Here is a 19,110-nt window from a genome sequence, read left to right on the forward strand (position 1 = left end):
GAGTAGCAATACTTATGACATGAAGTTCATTCAATCAGGGCTGGTAATACCAGAGTGTAGGGAATACATGGTGAGAGGGGTAGGAAAGCAGGAAGGGCGGAATACGGATTGAGCTACAGCTTCCTATCAGGAGACAGTTCTAAATTTCTGTCTTTATTTTATTTTACCTTTTTACTTCCAGCCAGTCGGTGATGAAAGTCAAGCAAGAGTGGTGGAAGTCATCGGAGAAAAACCAGGTTGGAATTAATGTCTTTTAGAATCAATAGTACCAGCTATGGACGCTCTTGAAGCACATAAGGAGGCTTGATTGGTGGGGGAGGGTGGAGGGCAGGGAAGAATCATTTTGTGCACTGCAGGAACTGGGGGGCATGGGCTTGGATCAGTGTAGAGAGATCAGAGGAGGCTGAAAGTCATGAGGAGTATGTTAGCACAAGGTGTACGTGTTGTACAAGAGATGTCTTTAAGAGGCTGCTTCATGCAGCAGGATGCTGTGGAGAGAAGTTAGAGGAGTCAGCTATAAAGATCTCTCTATACAGGAAGGAGGCATGAGAAGGAAAGGGTAGAGAAGGAAAAGAGAAAAGTAATCTGCCGGGAAAGGGGCTTGATGGTTTTTCTTTGTGTTTTCTGATGTAGCCTTCGATTTTCAAGTGAGAGGGCACATAGAGATTGGAGAAAATTTGGATATCATAAGACAACGGTAAGAGCTGGGGACAATATTTTTTCAGCAGTGGTTATAACTATGATAGGGCAAGGAACAAGTTTTTAGAGAGCAGTAGTAGAAATTCACAGGGATGGAATGGTGTTGATCAGACAGGATTCTTTGTTTACATGAGGAGGTATTAAAAGGAGACACAGAGAGCTGGGCTGGGGTGAGCCAGGAGAAAGTGAATCCAGGGGAGCCAGAAGCAGCAGGGAACCCTGGGGATGTAGATGCTGACAGGAGCTGGGCAGGCTGAGCTGGGTTGGTATGAGACAGGAGAAAGTGAATCCAGGGGAGCAGGAAGCAGCTTGGAAACCTGGGAGCTGACAGGAGCTGAGCTGGCTCACTGGTGATTTCAGAATTCAGGAGAGTTAGTGATGGGAGAGCTGGGTCCAGGAGGAGCTAAGAGAGGGTTCGAGGGAGCGGGCAGGAGTCAATAAATGGGCCAGGATGACTTGGCTGGAGCTGGGAGAAGAGGGCCCTGGAGCTTGGTTTAGGAGAAGCTGGTTCCAAGGCTGTTGGTGGGAGCAGGCAAAACCTGGGAAACTGGTAAACACTGAGAAAGCTAGCTCTAGGGAGAGCTGATAGGAGCCAGGCTTGCTGTTATTCTGGAATGATTTTAAGAGATTAACAGACACAGTCTGTGTACTGAATTATGTATAAGTTGATTTTTCCTCTCCATCTCTCTCTCTCTCTTCCAATGATTAGAATTTGGCCCTCGAGCTCTTTCCAACACAGACAAGCTCATTTCCTAGTACCTCTGGGAACTATTAACCTTATTCACCACAAAAGGATTGGACAGCTTTTACAAAGCATTTGTTGCATGGCAGGCATGAATTCATAATCACTGTATCTCTCTATACTTAAATATCAGAAATGTACAGAACTAGAACTGGTTCCGCTTCATAGGAGAGCATGTTATACTGTGTCTGCCACTCATACAATCACACTACATGCGAGTGTGTGAATATGGTAGAATCACGTGAGACAGTAGTAACTAGTGTGAGAACATTCTAAATATGCTTTCTTCAGCCCTAATCTTCCTGTACCTTAGATTTTTCCCTTCCTTGTTTCTTTGTGTAAGAATCTGTTTATTTCTGAAGAGACCGAGTCTGGGAAGCAGAGTTTTATGGCAGTGGAGAGGCTTATGCCAGGGAGAGTTTTTGTAAAGAGGGAGCGCAGCGCCTTGCTTGTTTTAGACTGAGAAATGCCGTGTGCAGCTGGTGCATTTCCTGTGCTTTTCTTTTGCAGGCGCTTGTCTCATGTGTCTGGTTTAAGGTCCTACTACCTGCGAGGGGCAGGTACAATGCTGGAACATGCACTGGTGCAGTTCACTATCAGCAAACTGGTGAAAAAGGTAACGGCATTTTGTCTAGCTATTGCTTTTCATGCAGTGCTTCTACATGTGCAGAAACTTAGCTTCCCCGCCAGGAGACACTGACTTTTGCCTTCCTTGACAATTGCCCCTTCCAGGCCATGGTTACCTGCCTGGGAAACTTGTCCCTGTTCAAGAAACTCGTTTCTCCTCTCGGAACACTTCCTATCCTCTCCTTTCCTGAGATGCTTCTTGCATGATGCATGGTCCTGCAAATGATGCTAATTCGTTCCTTTGCTCCACTGGAGAATACTTCTTCCTGTCCCACCTGGGACACTTGTCCCTTTCTTTTGGGTTTCTCACCTCTTTCTGCTCAGATACTCCATCGTGCCTGAGGGTCTCCTTCCCCTGCCTCTTACCCCTGGGTTGTTTGTCTCACCCTGCCCATGACGCTTGCCTCTTCTCAGAGGTTTGTGGAATACCGGTTCTGCATAAAGTCTGGCATGTTCTCAATTTGCAATGTTCCAGAAAGTGATGGCACAGCATTCACATATATATAATCTGCAGGTGGCCTGTACAGAAACAGAGAAAAGGAAGGACATCGTGGGTGGGGTGGAGGGCCAAGTATCCTACGAGTACGTGACTGGAGCAGGAGAGACAGAAGCTTTAGAAGAGCATTAATTAGATGTTGCTGCTGCACTCAGGTATAATGAAACACTCTCCCTTCTGTCCCACACTCCCTAGGGCTTTATTCCAATGACTGTTCCTGACATGCTGAAAGGGGTCGTTTTTGTAAGTACTCCCTGTTCGCCTTTGTGCAGTTAGAATAAATTTCCGAGTCACATCAGATGAGTGCATTGATCCTAAAGGCTCGGTGTGACGCTTCAATCACTCAGCCTTTCATTCGCTTTAAAATGCGAATGCGTGCACCCTTCTGTTTAGGAGATTAAACTGTAGTGTGCATTTGTTGCCCTGGAGGGAACTGAGAAGACGGGCTGGTGGTGATATTAGCGTAGAAGGTGTTTCACGTTAAAACTAAAGTAATTAATCCCACTCAGGAATCGCTAAAGCTGGAAGAAACGTACGTAAATTGTTTGAAGTCTGTTCTAGAACCGGCTAAGAACATTGATCTCCACATTTAATATTGAAATAAATCCCCATTGGGGACTGAATATTTGTCATTAACCAGTAAGTGCTTAGCATATGGTTTGGTTTTAGGAAAGACGTTTTTTTAGTTAGGTCTGATTATTTATAGTCTATTAGCTAGATTAGGGTGAGCAACCACAATGACTATGCATATCACCTGTTTGCATACAGTGGAAGCAGTGCATGCAAATCACTCAAGCATATTCATTGTGGAAATCTTGAAAACCCAACTGGGTTGTTGCCCTCGAGGACTGTGGTTGCCCACCCCTGAGCCAGATGTCAAGTATTGTATTTAAATGCTGTTTTACATTCTTGTTGCACATTGTTGCAATCACTAGGCAGAAACAATTAACAAATTTAGGGCCCCTTCCTACTGAAGGGCGTTAAGCATTTAACAGGTAATTTAACATGCAACTCAAAAAAGATAGAATTAGAAGGAAAAAGGGAATGGGGCTTATATACTGCCTTTCTGTTGTTTTTTTTTTTTTTTTTTTTGCAACTACATTCAAAGCAGTTTACGTACTATGTACAAGTACTTATTTGAACCTGGTGCAATGGAGGGTTGAGTGACTTGCCCAGAGTCACAAGGAGCTGCAGTGGGAATCAAACCACTTCCCACTGGAATCAAAGTCCACTGCACTAACCACTAGGCTACTCCTCCACTCACAGGTACAGAGAAGGGCAGCAAAAAAGATAAAAGGGACGGGGCAACTTCCATATAAGGAAAGGCTAAAACGGCTAGGGCTCTTCAGCTTGGAGAAGAGACAGCTGAGGGGAGATATGATAGAGGTCTATAAAATAGTGAGTGCACTGGAATGGATGTGAATCGCTTGTTTACTCTTTCCAAAAATACTAGGACTAGGGGGCACACAATGAAGCTACTATGTAGTAAATTTAAAACAAACCGGAGAAAATATTACTTCACTCAGCGTGCAATTAAACTGTGGAATTTGTTGCCAAAGAATGTGGTAAAAGCAGTTAACTTAGCAGGGTTTAAAAAAGGTTTGGATATTTTCCTAAAAGAAAAATTCATAAGTCAGTGGTTCCCAAACCTGGTCCTAGAGACACCCCAGCCAGTCAGGTTTTCAGGATATCCACAATAAATATTCATGAGAGAGATTTGCATGCACTGCCTCCATGGTATGCAAATCTATCTCATATATATATATATATTGTGAGTATCCTGAAAACCTGACTGGCTGGAGTGCCTCCAGGATCAAGTTTAGGAACCTCTGCCATAAGCCATTATTAAAATGGACTTCGGGGAAAATCAACTGCTTATTTCTATAGAAAGCAGAATAAAATCTGTTTTACTCTTTTGAGATCTTGCCAGGTATTGTGACTTGGATTGGCCACTGTTGGAAACAGGATTCTGGGCTTGATGGACCTTCGGTCTAACCCACTATGGCAATGTTTATGTTCTTAACATGAGATTGTACAACCATGTTAAGGGGGGTTTTGCTATAGTTTGCCTTTTTTTTTCGTTAAGCTGTAGGCAACTGAATTTTTCTGTCGGAGGCATGGGTGGAGAAGTGGGCAGGGAAGTGTTACCCAGCTAATGTGTTAACGCCTGCCGTGTGCTAACTGGCTAACGCAGAGTTAACGTGATACGCCACGTTCTAAATAGGAGGCGTTGACCCTGGATTCTATATATAGCGCGCCTAGAGATCCGCGCCACAATCCAAGTGTATTCTATAACAATGCGCATAACTTAATTGGCTTAACAAGCTGATCAGTGTTAACAGTTGTTAAGCAATAATGAGCACTAATTGGCAGTAATTAGAATTTATGCCCACAACTCACTAAGCGCATTCTGTAACGCAGTGCACCTAACTTCTAGCGCGCGCAGGCAAAAAGGGATGTACTGTGGGCATTTTGTGGGCGATCTGAAATTTGCGCGTGTAGTAATAGAATATGGCCTAGTGCGCTTAAATCTATGTGCCGGGATTAATGCCACATTTTCGTTGGTGTAAATGGATGCACGTAGTTTTAAATGATATCTAAGTGTATTCTATCCAGCTTATTTTCGAAAGAGAAAAACGCCTATAGTGCGACCTAAATCGGGAGATAGACATTTATCTCACAAAGGCGCCCAAATCGGTATAATTGAAAGCCGATTTTGGGCGTTTCCAACTGCAGTCCATCGCGGAAACGAATAAAGTTGACGGGGGCGTGGTGGAGGCGGAACTGGGGCGTGGTTATTGGCCGAGGAGAGATGGGCGTCTTTAGCTGATAATCGGAAAAAAAGCGTTTTTACTGCTATTTTGGGTCACTTTTTTGGACCCTTTTTCTTCACGAACAAGTCCCAAAAAAGTGCCCCAACTGCCCAGGTGACCACTGGAGGGAATCGGGAATGACCTCCCAGACTCCCCCAGTGGTCACTAACCCCCTCCCACCAAAAAAACCCCACTTTACAAACTTTTTTCCCAGCCTGTATGCCAGCCTCAAATGCCGTACCCACCTCCATGACAGCAGAATATGTTCGATCCTGTCGCAGCCTTTCCCTGGGTCAGATGTGGCTCTCGGGTGCAGTACAGGGTCACATCAGCATTGCATTGTGGTGGGTGTAGGGTATTGGGCTCCGTGATTTCATTAGCTTGTGTTACAGTCTAACGATGTTGGTAGTTGGTAGGCTCTTCTCCCATGGTGCATTTCTCCCTGCCTACTGGGTCACAACAGGGAACACTCTGACAGGAAACACCTGTTTTAGTCCGTGCGGTAGTGGCCATTTTTCTAAGCCAGTTTTAGTTCCCTTTCCTGTGTTAGCCACGTTACAGAACTTAGTTCTTAACTTGAATGTGGCTGAAAGAGGGCATTGTACAGCATTCTGCCAGCTCTGACCTACTGCTCATCTCAGTACCAGGGAGACTCGTTGCCAGTGGGGCACAACCTCTGATCTGCAGTTAACAGTGAGTAAACGCGGTTATTCCAATAAAGGACGTTTTAGGAGAGATTATTCTTCAGGTGTCAACTGGTGTGCCAATGTTATATAGCAGCAACCAGTCCTAGAGGCCTGCGTGTATGCAGGTCCCTGGAGCACTTTTAGTGGGTACCGCAGTGCACTTCAGCCAGGTGGACCCTACTACTACTACTACTACTACCCAGGCCCATCCCCCCCCCCCATCTGTAACACTTGTGCTGGTAAATGGGAGGCCTCCAAATCCCACTGTACCCACATGTAGGTGCCCCCTTCACCCCTAAGAGCTATGGTAGTGTTGTACATTTGTGGGTAGTGGGTTTTGGGGGAGGGGGGTTGGGTGCTCAGCACCCGTGGTAACGGAGCTATGCATGTGGGAGCATTGTCTGAAGTCCACCGCACTGACCTCTAGGGTGCCCAGTTGGTGTCCTGGCATATCAAGGGGGCCAGTGTACTACGAATCGTGGCCCCTCCCATGACCAAATGGCTCGGATTAGGACGTTTTTGAGCTGGGCGTTTTTAGTTTCCATTATCGCTAAAAAAAACAAACGCCCAGCTCAAAAATGTCCCATTTTTTCGAAAATACGGTTCGACCCGCCCCTTCACGGACCCGTTCTCGGAGATAAACGCCCATGGAGATAGGCGTTTCCATTCGATTATGCCCCTCCACATATACTGTGCCTAACTCTAGGCGACGCTTATAGAATACACTTAGTCGACACTGATTTTTTTTTCTTTTTTTTAGGTGCCATCTATTATATAGAAAGTCTCCCTATATGCACCCGCATGAATTTGAATGTTAATGAACAACCTGCACTAAAAAAGTAGTGAGAACGCCCCTTCTTGATGCAGCATTAGTCTTGTGCTTGCTGTGTGATAAAAATTCCACATTATTTATTTGTAACATTTATACCCTGCACTCATTAGATTCAATGCGGCTTACATAGTAAATCATGTTAACAAAGTGATATAAAATGGATGCAACTATAAAATTGTAAGTAAAGGGGTAATCATTTATATGTGGATAGGTAAGATGGGCATAAAGGAGGAAGAAAGAGTTAGGGAAATGATAGGAGGGGGAGGGGAGTATAGGGACTAACATGTAGTTCAGTATGTGAAAAATGTTAGGGAGGGATAGGAAGGGGGATGTATTAGATTGTGTAGGGAGAGGGATAATATAGAGGAAAAATGGGGAGCATATTCCAGATTCTGTATTATAGACTGGTCCGGTAGTAAAAAGGTCTTGTAAATTTAAGTTAGGTTGTTTGTGTAAGCTTGCTTGAAGAGGTAAGTTTTTAGTAGTTTTCGGAAAGATAGAAGGTCATTGACTAATCGAATGGATCTTGGTAAGGCATTCCAAAGTTGACTTCCTATGACGGAGAAAATAAGCCCAGAGTTTAATGGATTGCAGTAGAAGAGCCCCGTAAATAGAGAGAAGAGAGCATGAAGCTAGATTAAGAAACCAAAAATACAAGGTAAATTCCTGCATAAATCGGACAAAACCGAAAGCAAGAGTACAAATTGCAAAATAATTTTTTTAAAAACCCAGAAACATCACTCAGTTGAAATATTTAGTATTATCCTATATAATAATTTGCACCTCCAACGTTCTACTTGTGTATGCCTGGGTTCGTAACATCCATTCCCACTCATTGCCCCGCCCTCGCATCAAAACATAATGACGTCAGAGGGCGGAACAATTAGAGGGAAGGGAACGCTGGAGGCGAACTGACGTCAGGAGGGATGTTACGAACGGAATGGAAACCAGCGCCAGCCAGCCAGAAAACGTTCAGGTACAAATTGAGGGAAGGAGAGAATCGCAGGACATCGAGGGGAGGGAGGGAGGAAGGAAGGAAGGGGAGGGCAGGGCAGAGGAGAATTGATAGATATGGATGGGAGGACAGTAGAGGAGAGAATCGCGGGACACGGATGGGAGGGCAGGGAAGAGGAGAATCGCTGGACATGGAGGGGAGGGCAGGGGAGAGAGAAACAAAAAGCTTACAGGACAGCCTACCTAGGGCCTGTTTCATTGTTGAGGAAACGGGCATGGTTCCACTAGTGTAATCATAAATAATTTAAAAATCTTAAAAATTATATATCTATAACAACAATATAAGATTGATTTCAAAAGCCCATCATGGCTGTGTTTCGCCCAAAGGCTGCATCAGGGGCACAGAGGCCACACTTAAAAGAAATCTCAGCACACTTGGAGATTGACAACATATGTAGGAAAACTCATACAGTATTTGAATTGTATGCGTTCAGTTTCAAATGGCTTCCCAATTCCATACTGTTCTTAAAGATATCTGTCTTTTAATACTTTTAAATTTTGATGATAACATAATATTAAATATTTCAATTAAGCTGTTTGTATTTTGTGCAATTTGAATTCCCATCTTTGGCTTTGATTCATACTGAGGTAGCCATTCCAAGTGTGGACACGTGAAGAGTATCAGATACCTGTGACTGGGACTTTGCTGGTTGTCGCTTATACATTCTGTACTACCTGCCTACAGTTTGAGCCATTTTTTCCCTTCTGCGGATCAGAGTTGCTAGTGGAGGAGTAGCCTAGTGGTTAGTGCAGTGGACTTTGATCCTGGGGAACTGAGTTTGATTCCCACTGCAGCTCCTTGTGACTCTGGGCAAGTCACTTAACCCTCCATTGCCCCTGGTACAAAATAAGTACCTGAATATATGTAAACTGCTTTGAATGTAGTTGCAAAAACCTCAGAAAGGGGGTATATCAAGTCCCATTTCCCTTTCTCTGGAGCTGGCACAGGGTGTATGTTTATTTACTGGCATCCTGTGATTAATGCGTCATGTCCTTTTGCTGTGCTCAGGAAGGGTGTGGCATGCGACCCAGTGCCAGGTCCTCGCAGGTCTACAGTCTGAACCCATCTCGCTTTCAGGACATGTTTTTGGCAGGCACAGCGGAGGTTGGTATCGCAGGTAGGAATATCTATCTGAACCTGTAAAACGGAACCCGAATGAATTTTGATTTCAGTGTAATCGGGGCAGGAATGCCGGCTCCAAGCTCAAAATGGCTGCTGTGACTTCTAACAGCATGGATAGGAGCGACCGGAGATCACTCCTGCCCCAATTAGGCCAGTAGGCCACAACTGATTTTAAGGTAGACTCGGGGGAACTCCTGTTTGGGATGGGCCAGGCCATAGCACTGATTCGGGGCAGTAGCAGCCAGTTTCAGCCAAAACCAGGTGGCGAATTTGGACGACAGATTTGTTTTTGGTTGTCCTGTCAGTAAACACAACGTATATCGTAGCCTTTGCACCCTAATATGTCTCTCTTGCTTCAGTCTTCTGACTGCTGGGTTGCTCGCATCCGTCTTGACTTTGGTCTTCAGTTTGTTTGCTCATGGAGCTTGGGGACAGAGCAAGCTTGTCTCTCTCACAGGCTCTCTTTTTCCAGGTTATTTCATGGATCACGCAGTGGCACTAAAAGACCTTCCTGCCAGGTAAGTAGACATTTCTTTTCAAGTATACACCATCCTAAGCAGCCAGATCATCATCCCGTGACAAGATCCATTGCTTCCGTTAATTTTTGAATTAATTCACTTTAGTATACCTTTGAGAAACGTTGAGGAGGTTTATAGTATGATTGTCAGAGATAAACAGCAAAGCCAGGCAACAACAGTAATGCAGTAAAAGGAACTGAGGAGATGGGGTTTACAAACCATGCAGACATTGAAGTGAAAACAAAGTCGAGGGCACAGCAACTGCAAGCCGAACCCTCACTCCCGCCAGCACCCCCCCCCCCCCCCCCCCCCCCTCCCCTGTGCCTTCCTCTACACACGGCTTCCTTTTCACCTGGGGAGAATGTGTCGGAGTCAGCTCTGGCCTACATTGGCCATGGCACACGGACTATTCCAGCAGTATCAGGCCAAGCTCTGCCACTGAGTTCTGCTAAACAAAAAAATCCATAGTGATAGGTCTGAGTCTTTGGTCTACTGTGCCTTTGTCCACTATTCCACTAGCAACATTCCATGTAGAAGGCTGCGCAGGCTTCTGTTTCTGTGAGTCTGACGTCCTGCACGTACGTGCAGGACATCAGACTCGCAGAAGCCTGCGCGGCCATATTGGTGATGTGCAAGGACCGACTTCTACATGGAATGTTGCTAGTGGAATAGCAACATTCCATGTAGAATCTCCAATAGTAGCAACAGTGGAGGAGTGGCCTAGTGGTTAGGGTGGTGGACTTTGGTCCTGAGGAACTGAGTTCGATTCCCGGCACAGGCAGCTCCTTGTGACTCTGGGCAAGTCACTTAACCCTCCATTGCCCCATGTAAGCCTCATTGAGCCTGCCATGAGTGGGAAAGCGCGGGGTACAAATGTAACAAACATGTATTGCCCCTCCTAGCCTTCTTCATTCCCTTGCTGCACCCCTCCCTCTTTCCAACACCCTCCCCTCTCCTTCAGGGCATTGCTGTGTTTATACTGACCATGTTCTTGATTTTTTCCATGTTTCCACATACCAGGACCGTTTGCTGCAGTACCTGCTTTAGAGCCGAGACTGATAATTTCCATGAAACTTGGGGGCTCTACAGGGTACATCACTTCACTAAGGTAGGCGATAAGAAAGGGGGGGTGGGTGGGGAGGGGGGTTCACAAATGAAAAGCTCAGTAACAGCCTCACCTCTTTTCTTCTACATTACTAAGGTGTGCAAAGGAACAGCAACAGCACTTTCTCTCGACTCTAGACCCCAGTTTCTTTTTCATTCATGTCCTCTTTTCACACCCCCCCCCCCCCCCCCCACCCATGTGCAACTATATCCTATTTTTCACCTCCTTCTGGAGGCTGAAGATTCAGTGCAAGATTCTCTGTCGTCTTTCTCTGCATTTTCTTCCTTTCCTGCAGTTTGTATTTTGGATGGTGTTTTTTTTTTTTTTTTTTAATTTCTGTCTCATCATAAAAGCCCGATGTGAAGAACATTTTAAAACAAAACAACCCCTAAGAAGATGCACAAGTGGCTCTAAGAAGCATGAAGCCTTGTAAAATAAAAGTTGCAGAAATTTACATAGCAACAATATTCTTATACTGTATAAGAATTTAACCAAGTCTTAATGAAAAAGCCATACTTTTTTATGAAATCTCAATGTAGCACCTTCAGTCTGAATTCCAAAGCTGTCATGACTCTTGGAGCTTGGTAATTAGAAGCCCCAATATCATGGAGTATAACCCTGGCACAGCAATCACCTGAAGTCTCTATTATTTTATGAAGTCTCTTTTATTGAATAAATCTCAGATAATTTACTCACAGATAGATGTTCAGGATACAGAGACTTCTTAATCTGGAGGCTGTGGGAGGTGGAGATCTGAAGAGAGGTAGTTGTATTGCAGGGGGAGGGGAAGGTAGTTGAACAGGTAGAAATAGTCCAAAGCTGGGTGACTGGAATGTGCGATATCTCATTTGGAAGGAGATATTCTCAGGGTAAAAAACCAGGTTCTTTACAGGGAGTTCTCAGCAGGACAGAGCTGTGTGGAGCCAGATGGTGTTAGCTCCATGTCCCTGGCTATAATGGTGAAAGAAGCCCCGCGTGGCTGAAAGGACAAAGAAGTGGTGGGGCTTCATCATCCGGAAGCAGGTGAAAGCTGGGCTCTTCATCCAGGCCTTTAATGGAAGAAGTAACTAACTTGTTAGTCTCACTCACACACACAAGGAGTGACTCGAGCTGCACATACTTATCCAGCTCTACCCTAGCTGAGATAATATTTAACCATCTCTCTGACCTCATGTGCAACTTTCTTTAAATCAGTCACCTTACCTTCTAACTCTTCCTACTTCCTTACCTGTCCATATATTACATCTTTGCTTTACCCTTCACTATCAATTATAATATTCTCTTTACGTATTGTGTTGACATTGTAACTAGTGTACTATGCCATAAATTTATATTGTTATATGAATATCTTTAACTGTTGTAATTGTCTATTGCTCATGTTTGATCTATTCTTATTGTACACTGCCTTGAGTGAGTTCCTTCAAAAAGGCGGTAGGTTCCTTATGGATACCAGGCTTATATTACCAGCCCCCCCCCCCCCCCCCCAGTAACATTTTTATTTTTTATTTATTTATTGCATTTGTATCCCACATTTTCCCACCTTTTTGCGGGCTCAGTGTGGCTTACAATACATTATGAATCATGGAAATACAATTTATTACAACTCGGTTATGGATTACATTGTGATGAGTTATGCGAAACAAAGTCAAAGTATCGTTAAGGAATATAATAATGGAAAAGAGCACTGAAACATTGGAAGGAAATAACGGAAACAAAAAGGGGCAATATATAGTAACAGGAAAACATTTGGTATACATTTTCTGTGCGTAAAGGTTTGAGTGTGGTGAGATTACGGGGGATGAGAATTCAGAAGTGGCTGTATTGATGCATTGCTGAACATTGAGTGTGGGCTTTATGTGTTTTGTTTCTTTCCGTAAATTTTCTCAAAGAGATGGGTCTTCAATAGTTTGCGGAAGTTGGCTTGCTCGTAGATCGTTTTCAGGTTGCGCGGCAGTGTATTCCAGAACTGCGTGCTCATGTAAGAAAAGGTTGACGCGTGCAGCGCCTTGTATTTCAAGCCCTTGTAATTAGGGAAGTGGAGGTTGAGGAAAGTTCGGGATGATCTTTTAGCGTTTCTGGGTGGTAAGTCTATTAAATCAGACATGTAGGCTGGGGCTTCACCGTGAATGATTTTGTGGACTAATGTGCATACTTTAAAAGTAATGCGTTCCTTGAGTGGGAGCCAGTGTAGCTTCTCTCGTAAGGGTTTTGCACTTTCATATTTTGGTTTTCCGAAGATGAGTCTGACTGCTGTATTCTGGGCTGTTTGAAGTTTCCTCAGTATTTGCTCTTTGCAACCTGCGTATAGTGAGTTGCAGTAGTCCAGGTGGCTGAGTACGAGAGATTGCACTAGGCTGCGAAAGACGGATCTTGGGAAGAATGGTCTTATTCTTTTCAGTTTCCACATGCAGTAGAACATCATTTTGGTTGTGTTGTTTGCATGAGTTTCGAGTGTTAGGTGGCGGTTGATAGTGACTCCAAGGATTTTTAACGTTTCTGAGATTGGAAGGTTTAGTTTTGGTGTGTTTAGTAAATGATGGTATAAAAGACCTTCATGGTCCATCCAGTCTGTCCAACAGTCACATTCATTATCAATTCGTGACTGATCCAATAATCCAGTAATATTAGAACATAAGATGTCCCCTCCCCCACTGAAATATACTGCACCTGCACATAGCACATGATATAAATGTATAAAATATGCATACTTGAATCTGATCTGTCCATGCCATTTTCAGGGCTCTGATCTTAAAAGTCTGCCCAGCACTGGTCCTACTTCCCACAACTGGAGTTGCTATTGAACCCCCTCCAGCCCATCCTGATCTGTCTAGTCCTATATAGGACAGAGACCGTAGAAGTCCATCTGGTCCTGGCCTCGCTTCCCCACTGCTGAAGTTGCTGTCTAATCACCTGCCTATCCTAAATGAGCTCATAGCTGTTGATGTGTTTTGACATTATCCTCTTTCTGGTCTCTCTGTGTTTCTAGGTTGAGATGTTCGGAATCACAGCAAACGAGACTGGGACCGAGAGCCAGAATCTGCTCTCCGAGTTCCTTGGAATACAGAAGGAGATCTTCTCCGACCTGAGATTGCACTACAAGTGAGCACTGGAAACCCAGGGGACAGATGGAAAGATTGAGGATATACAGCACAGTGAGATATCTTTGTCATTAACCCATTCATTTGTCTGTGTGCAGGGTTCTGGATATGCCAACAGAGGAGTTGGGATTACCTGCTTACAGGAAGTACGACATTGAGGCCTGGATGCCTGGAAGGGGCAAGTATGGCGAGGTGTGTGTACCTTGTTCCTAAACTAGGGGATAAATGCCCTCAGGGGAAAAGGGAGAGGAGAGTACACACCTCTGCTAACATGCAGATCTGATATGTACACAGCACACCTGGTAACGTTTATTTTTCCATCTAGATTTCCAGTGCATCAAACTGTACTGATTATCAGAGCAGGCGGCTGCATATAATGTACCATAATTCTTTGGGAGAACCGAGATACGCACACACGGTGAGTCTTGGTCAAAGTTGGCTCTGTTTACTCTTTCCAAAAATACTAGGACTAGGGGGCACGTGATGAAAGTACAAAGTAGTAAATTTAATACAAATCAGAAAAAAAATGTCTTCAGTCAACATGTAATTAAACTCTGGAATTTGTTGCCAGAGAATGTGGCGGTTAGCGGGGTTTAAAAAAGGTCTGGATGGCTTCCTAAAGGAAAAGTCCATAGACCGTTATTAAATTGACTTGGAGAAAATCCACTGCTTTTTTTTCTGGGATAAGCAGCATAAAATGTATTGAACTTTTTCGGAATCTTGCCAGGTATTTGTGACCTGGATTGGCCACTGTTGGAAACAGGATGCTGGGCTCGATGGACCTTTGGTCTGTCCCAGTATGGCAGTACTTATGTACTTGGGATTCTGAATGGAATCTTGCTACTCTTTGGGGTTCTATATGGAATGTTGCTACACTTTGAAATTCTGTATGGAATCTTCTTATTCTTTAGAATTCTAGAATCTTGCTACTCTTTGGGGTTCTACATGGAATGTTGCTGTCCTTTGTTTCTCTGCCAGGTACTTGTGACCTGGATTGGCCACTGTTGGAAACAGGATGCTGGGCTTGATGGACCCTTGGTCTGTCCCAGTGTGGCAATACTTACGTAATGACCTGATGGTACTGCTCACGACCAGACTCCTTTAGCATACAGTGCAGGAAACTGGTGTCAAATTTTGGAACTGTTTTCTATCTAAGTATAGGAGGGCAGATGTACGAGTGTGCCTGTTCTAAGACCTAAATGTGTCTCTGATTCTGTGCCAGGTGAATGGAACAGCCTGTGCTGTCCCTCGCATGCTGATCGCCATCCTGGAATCTTACCAGCTGAAGGTTTGTAATCACCCCTCCTGCGGTTAATGCTGAAGGGACCAGGTGCTGCATAGGACGCTTTTAGTATGATTCTTCGGTCTTAGGTGATGAGATAGAGGAAGCCGTTGCAATTTCTTTGCAAGATGCATTTACATACTTAAGGGGAAGGAGGGAGAGGTTGCACTGGACAGACTGGGGCAGCTGGACCACCATGAACCTGTGCATGAAGGGGAAGGGATTGTATCTGGAAAAAATCTGGTGGGTGTAAGGAAGGCAGTCATACTTGGGGTAGTGGGCATGTGCAGTGTGGTGGGAAGATGAGATCATATGAGAAAACTATTGTGTAGGATTGGGGGTGGGGTGGAGGAGGAGGAGGTTGTGCCAGTGAGGGCTAATGCGTAAGGGGCATGGGAGTATGACATCATGTTAGAGCAGGGATTCTCAACCTATTCCTTGGGACACACCCAGCTAGTCAGGTTTTCAGGATATCCACAATGAATATGTATGAGATGCACTATCTCCATTGTATGCAAATCTGTCTCATGCATATTCATTGTAGGTATCCTGAAAACCTGACTGGCTGGTTGTGTCCTGGGTTGAGAATCCCTTGAGGGTGCAAAGTTTGTACCAAGAAAAATTGTGCATTAGAAGAATGGGTAAAGTTGATTCGTGAAAAGGGACCTGGAGTACGCTGGAGAAGAGAGGTTGGTGTTGAAAGAAGATCCTTGGGAGCTTGGGGAGAGATTTCTGATGGACTGTGGAAGGAAGAATTGCTCAAAAGTATTACCAGAAAAGAGTCTTACTTTTTCACTTTTTTAGGCACTTTCTTTATGTACTGTACTCTTAAATGAAGTTTTCTTATTGGCCAGAATGGCTTTTACTATCTCAGTGAGTCATTTGGCTAGTCTGGCTCTGAGTGCAGTCTGTGCTGTTCTCTTAACAGGATGGGAGTGTAAGAGTCCCAGAGGTTCTTCAGCCCTACCTCGCAACAGAAGTCATCAGCAAACCTGGATACACCCGTCTCAAGTACATCGGGCCAAACCAGCGCAAGCCCAGAACCCCCACAGACTGACCTGCGCTGTGCAATCAGAGCTGTACCTTCAGCCCTTCATTCATCATAGGATGAAGGCACTGGAAGAAGAATTTAGGACAAAAGCTTCTTACTCGCCTCAGAGCATGTTGTGTCCCTACAGCATAGTCGTGCACATGGTGTGGATTCCAGGCCATCTAGTGTTGCATCATGGGATGCCCTATAGAGGCATATAAGACGTCTACATATACTGTGACCATGATATTAAGTGAGGATATACCCTGCTGTAGTGCTCTCTCTGACACAGTTCTATGTTCATGACAGCAGGAAACAGTCCTCCTTCTGCGCCGGTGATTAATTGTGACCTCAGTATAAGCCAGTGACTCCCAAACCTTGGCCTGAAGACACCCCAGCCAGTCAGGTTTTCAGGATACCCACAATGAATATCATGAGAAAGATTTGCATGCAGTGGAGGTAGTGCATGCAAATCTCGCTCATGAATATGCATTATGGGTATCCTGAAAACCTGATTGGCTGGGGTGTCTTCAGGCCCAGGTTTGGGAATCACTGCTCTAAGTGGAATCAGCCAAGGCTATAATCATGTCTCCTTTTCATTTTCTCCAGTGAAAATGGCTCATCTCTATTGTGTAGTGGGGGTGAGAGAGTTTGGACTCAGGCAGTCTATTTCTTAACTCAAAAGTAAAGGTCCTTTTTTTGCTATTTCTTTGCTGAGAACACTCTGATTTCACTTCCATTTTTACCTCTTCAGCCTGTGCTACCCACACTGTCCCCCGCCGTACCCCATTGCAACTCAGCTTTAGAAAGTGTGCATTAACATGAGGGAAACTGGTGGATGGGTATTTGTGCAGGTGAACACGACAGTTTCATGGGAAGTAGAGCAGAGGGATAGCAGTGGCTGCAAGCGTCGGAAAAATCCAGATTACTAGGTGAAAAAATGCAGGTACTTGTGTTTTGGCAGGATCATTTAAAGGGAATACAGCCTGGAGTGGTGGGCGGCTTGCAAAGAAACCAGCAAACACCAGTATGGCAAACAGGCATGTTCCCTCCGCGCCATGCGTGGGTGCGCGTGCACATGCCTAGGAACTGCACGCACAAAATATTTATTTATTTAGAACATTTATATCCCACATATTCCCAACATAGCAGGCTCTATGTGGCTAACAATTTATAAAGAATGAACATCAAACAAATGCAAGGGCGGAACAGAGAAGGTGGCACATCTGGGTGGGGGGGGGGGGGGGGGGAGACAGGGGAAGCCAAGGAGAGACGGCAGGAAGTTAAGGAACAGCTGAGTAGGTTTTATCACATAGATGGGGATGGCTTTCTTTATTATGAACATAGGTGATACTGCACACATCAAGTTGAGGCTGAAAACTTGTGCACAAAATGTTACTCATCTGAACATGGGCCACCGTAAATTACAGAGAAAGTTGCCAACAGGATAAAGCCCAACACAGCCACATTTTGGCATCAGCCTGCTGCTGGGGTAATAAATCTTAATCTGTAAGCTTTGGTGAATTGGAGCCACATACTTTGTGAATTGTAGTAGTTATTGGGACTATGAGAGTTTCAGTCAACAGGTCCTAAGCATTAAGAGATTCCCTTTATTCTTGATCAGAAAGATTTATTACTGCTGAGGCCAAAATGTGGCTGTGTTGGTTTGTGGTGTAAATAAATTTTATCCTGTTTGCTGGCATTTTTCCAACCTGCTGTCCTCGAGCCAACATTGCTACGCAGTATTCCCTTTTACTGTTCCTTTCCCTGCTTTTTGTTTTATACTTTTCCTTAGTGTCAGGATCAGCCTGTGCTTCCTGGTTTCAGAGGCAGGGAAGGAGAGTTTTTTACTGGGCCTCCTGGATGTAGGGAAGGGCTCAACCTACTGTCTTTTCAATGTGACGCTTACATTCAGAAGGAAATCTGTACCAGTGTAATGCATTATTCATCACAGTGGTGCTATCGGCTTACCATCGTACGGCCAGAGTTAGGTGAAATTGGTAAGACTGAGCCTACAGAATGAAGCTTGCAAGTTGTGAAAACATGCTGCCATCATTTTCCCCAGCCTCAGCACACCAAAGGTCCGATGCACAGAACTCCGGCGCTGTAAGGAACAGCACCGGAGAAACATAGTAGATGACGGCAGAAAAAGACCGGCACGGTCCATCCAGTCTGCCCAACAAGATAAACTCATATGTGCTACTTTTTGTGTATACCCTACCTTGATTTGTACCTGTCCTCTTCAGGGCACAGACCGTATAAGTTTGCCCAGCACTATCCCTGCCCCCCACCACCGGCTCTGGCACAGAAAGTATAAGTTTGCCCAGCACTCTCCCTGCCCCCCACCACGGGTTCTGGCACAGACCGTATAAGTCTGCCCAGCACTATCCCCGCCTCCCAACCACCAGCTCTGCCACCCAATCTCGGCTAAGCTCCTGAGGATCCCTTCCTTCTGAACAGGATTCCTTTATGTTTATCCCACGCATGTTTGAATTCCGTTATCGTTTTCATTTCCACCACCTCCCGCGGGAGGGCATTCCACTGACCAACACATAACACTAACCGCATGCGAATTATATGCACGCTGTTATTTTTGAGCATTGGTTGGTAAAAGGGTCTGAGCATTCCTGGTGGTAGGCACAACTCTTGCGGGTGTGTCCAGTCTCAAGCAAACGTTGCAAACACGGTAGCCTTTGTGCATCTTCCTCTAAAAGTATTATGTTTCTGGGTTCTGTCTCTGTGGCTCTCGCACTCATTTGATCTCAAGGTGACCCGTGACTGGGGGTCTCGGAGGAGGTGCCTTTCAGTGTTTGGCAGGCATTGAGGTTGCAATTAGAGAATGACATGGGGACAAAGTTTGTCCCCGCCCCATCCCCGTGGGTTCTGTCATCGTCCCCACCCCGTCTCTGCTCCTTCCCCATGGGCTTTGTCCTCATCTGCAGAAGCCTCCGAACAATTATGATTTTATATTTATATCTTTTCATTAAAGTATAAAAAGGAACAATATGCTGTGTAACTGTTGTTTATTAATTACAAATAGAAAAC

The 19,110-nt window shown here is 44.8% G+C and overlaps 1 protein-coding gene across 1 annotated transcript in view; it reads left to right on the forward strand.

Annotated features, from left to right (window-relative positions):
• The window catches only part of SARS2 (seryl-tRNA synthetase 2, mitochondrial), a 34,554-nt gene extending 18,443 nt beyond the window's left edge, over window positions 1-16,111 (forward strand). The window contains exons 5-16 of the mRNA XM_030219736.1: window positions 182-236; window positions 634-697; window positions 1,952-2,057; window positions 2,760-2,807; window positions 8,919-9,027; window positions 9,505-9,550; window positions 10,571-10,658; window positions 13,642-13,754; window positions 13,852-13,945; window positions 14,079-14,171; window positions 14,976-15,041; window positions 15,964-16,111. Coding sequence (XP_030075596.1) covers window positions 182-236; window positions 634-697; window positions 1,952-2,057; window positions 2,760-2,807; window positions 8,919-9,027; window positions 9,505-9,550; window positions 10,571-10,658; window positions 13,642-13,754; window positions 13,852-13,945; window positions 14,079-14,171; window positions 14,976-15,041; window positions 15,964-16,092 — 1,011 coding nt within the window. The 3' untranslated portion in view covers window positions 16,093-16,111. The remainder of the gene's footprint in view (window positions 1-181; window positions 237-633; window positions 698-1,951; window positions 2,058-2,759; window positions 2,808-8,918; window positions 9,028-9,504; window positions 9,551-10,570; window positions 10,659-13,641; window positions 13,755-13,851; window positions 13,946-14,078; window positions 14,172-14,975; window positions 15,042-15,963) is intronic.
• The last annotated feature ends 2,999 nt before the right edge of the window (window positions 16,112-19,110 follow it).

The sequence above is a fragment of the Microcaecilia unicolor genome, chromosome 11 (assembly GCF_901765095.1).
Source record: "Microcaecilia unicolor chromosome 11, aMicUni1.1, whole genome shotgun sequence".
Classification (NCBI taxonomy): domain Eukaryota; kingdom Metazoa; phylum Chordata; class Amphibia; order Gymnophiona; family Siphonopidae; genus Microcaecilia; species Microcaecilia unicolor.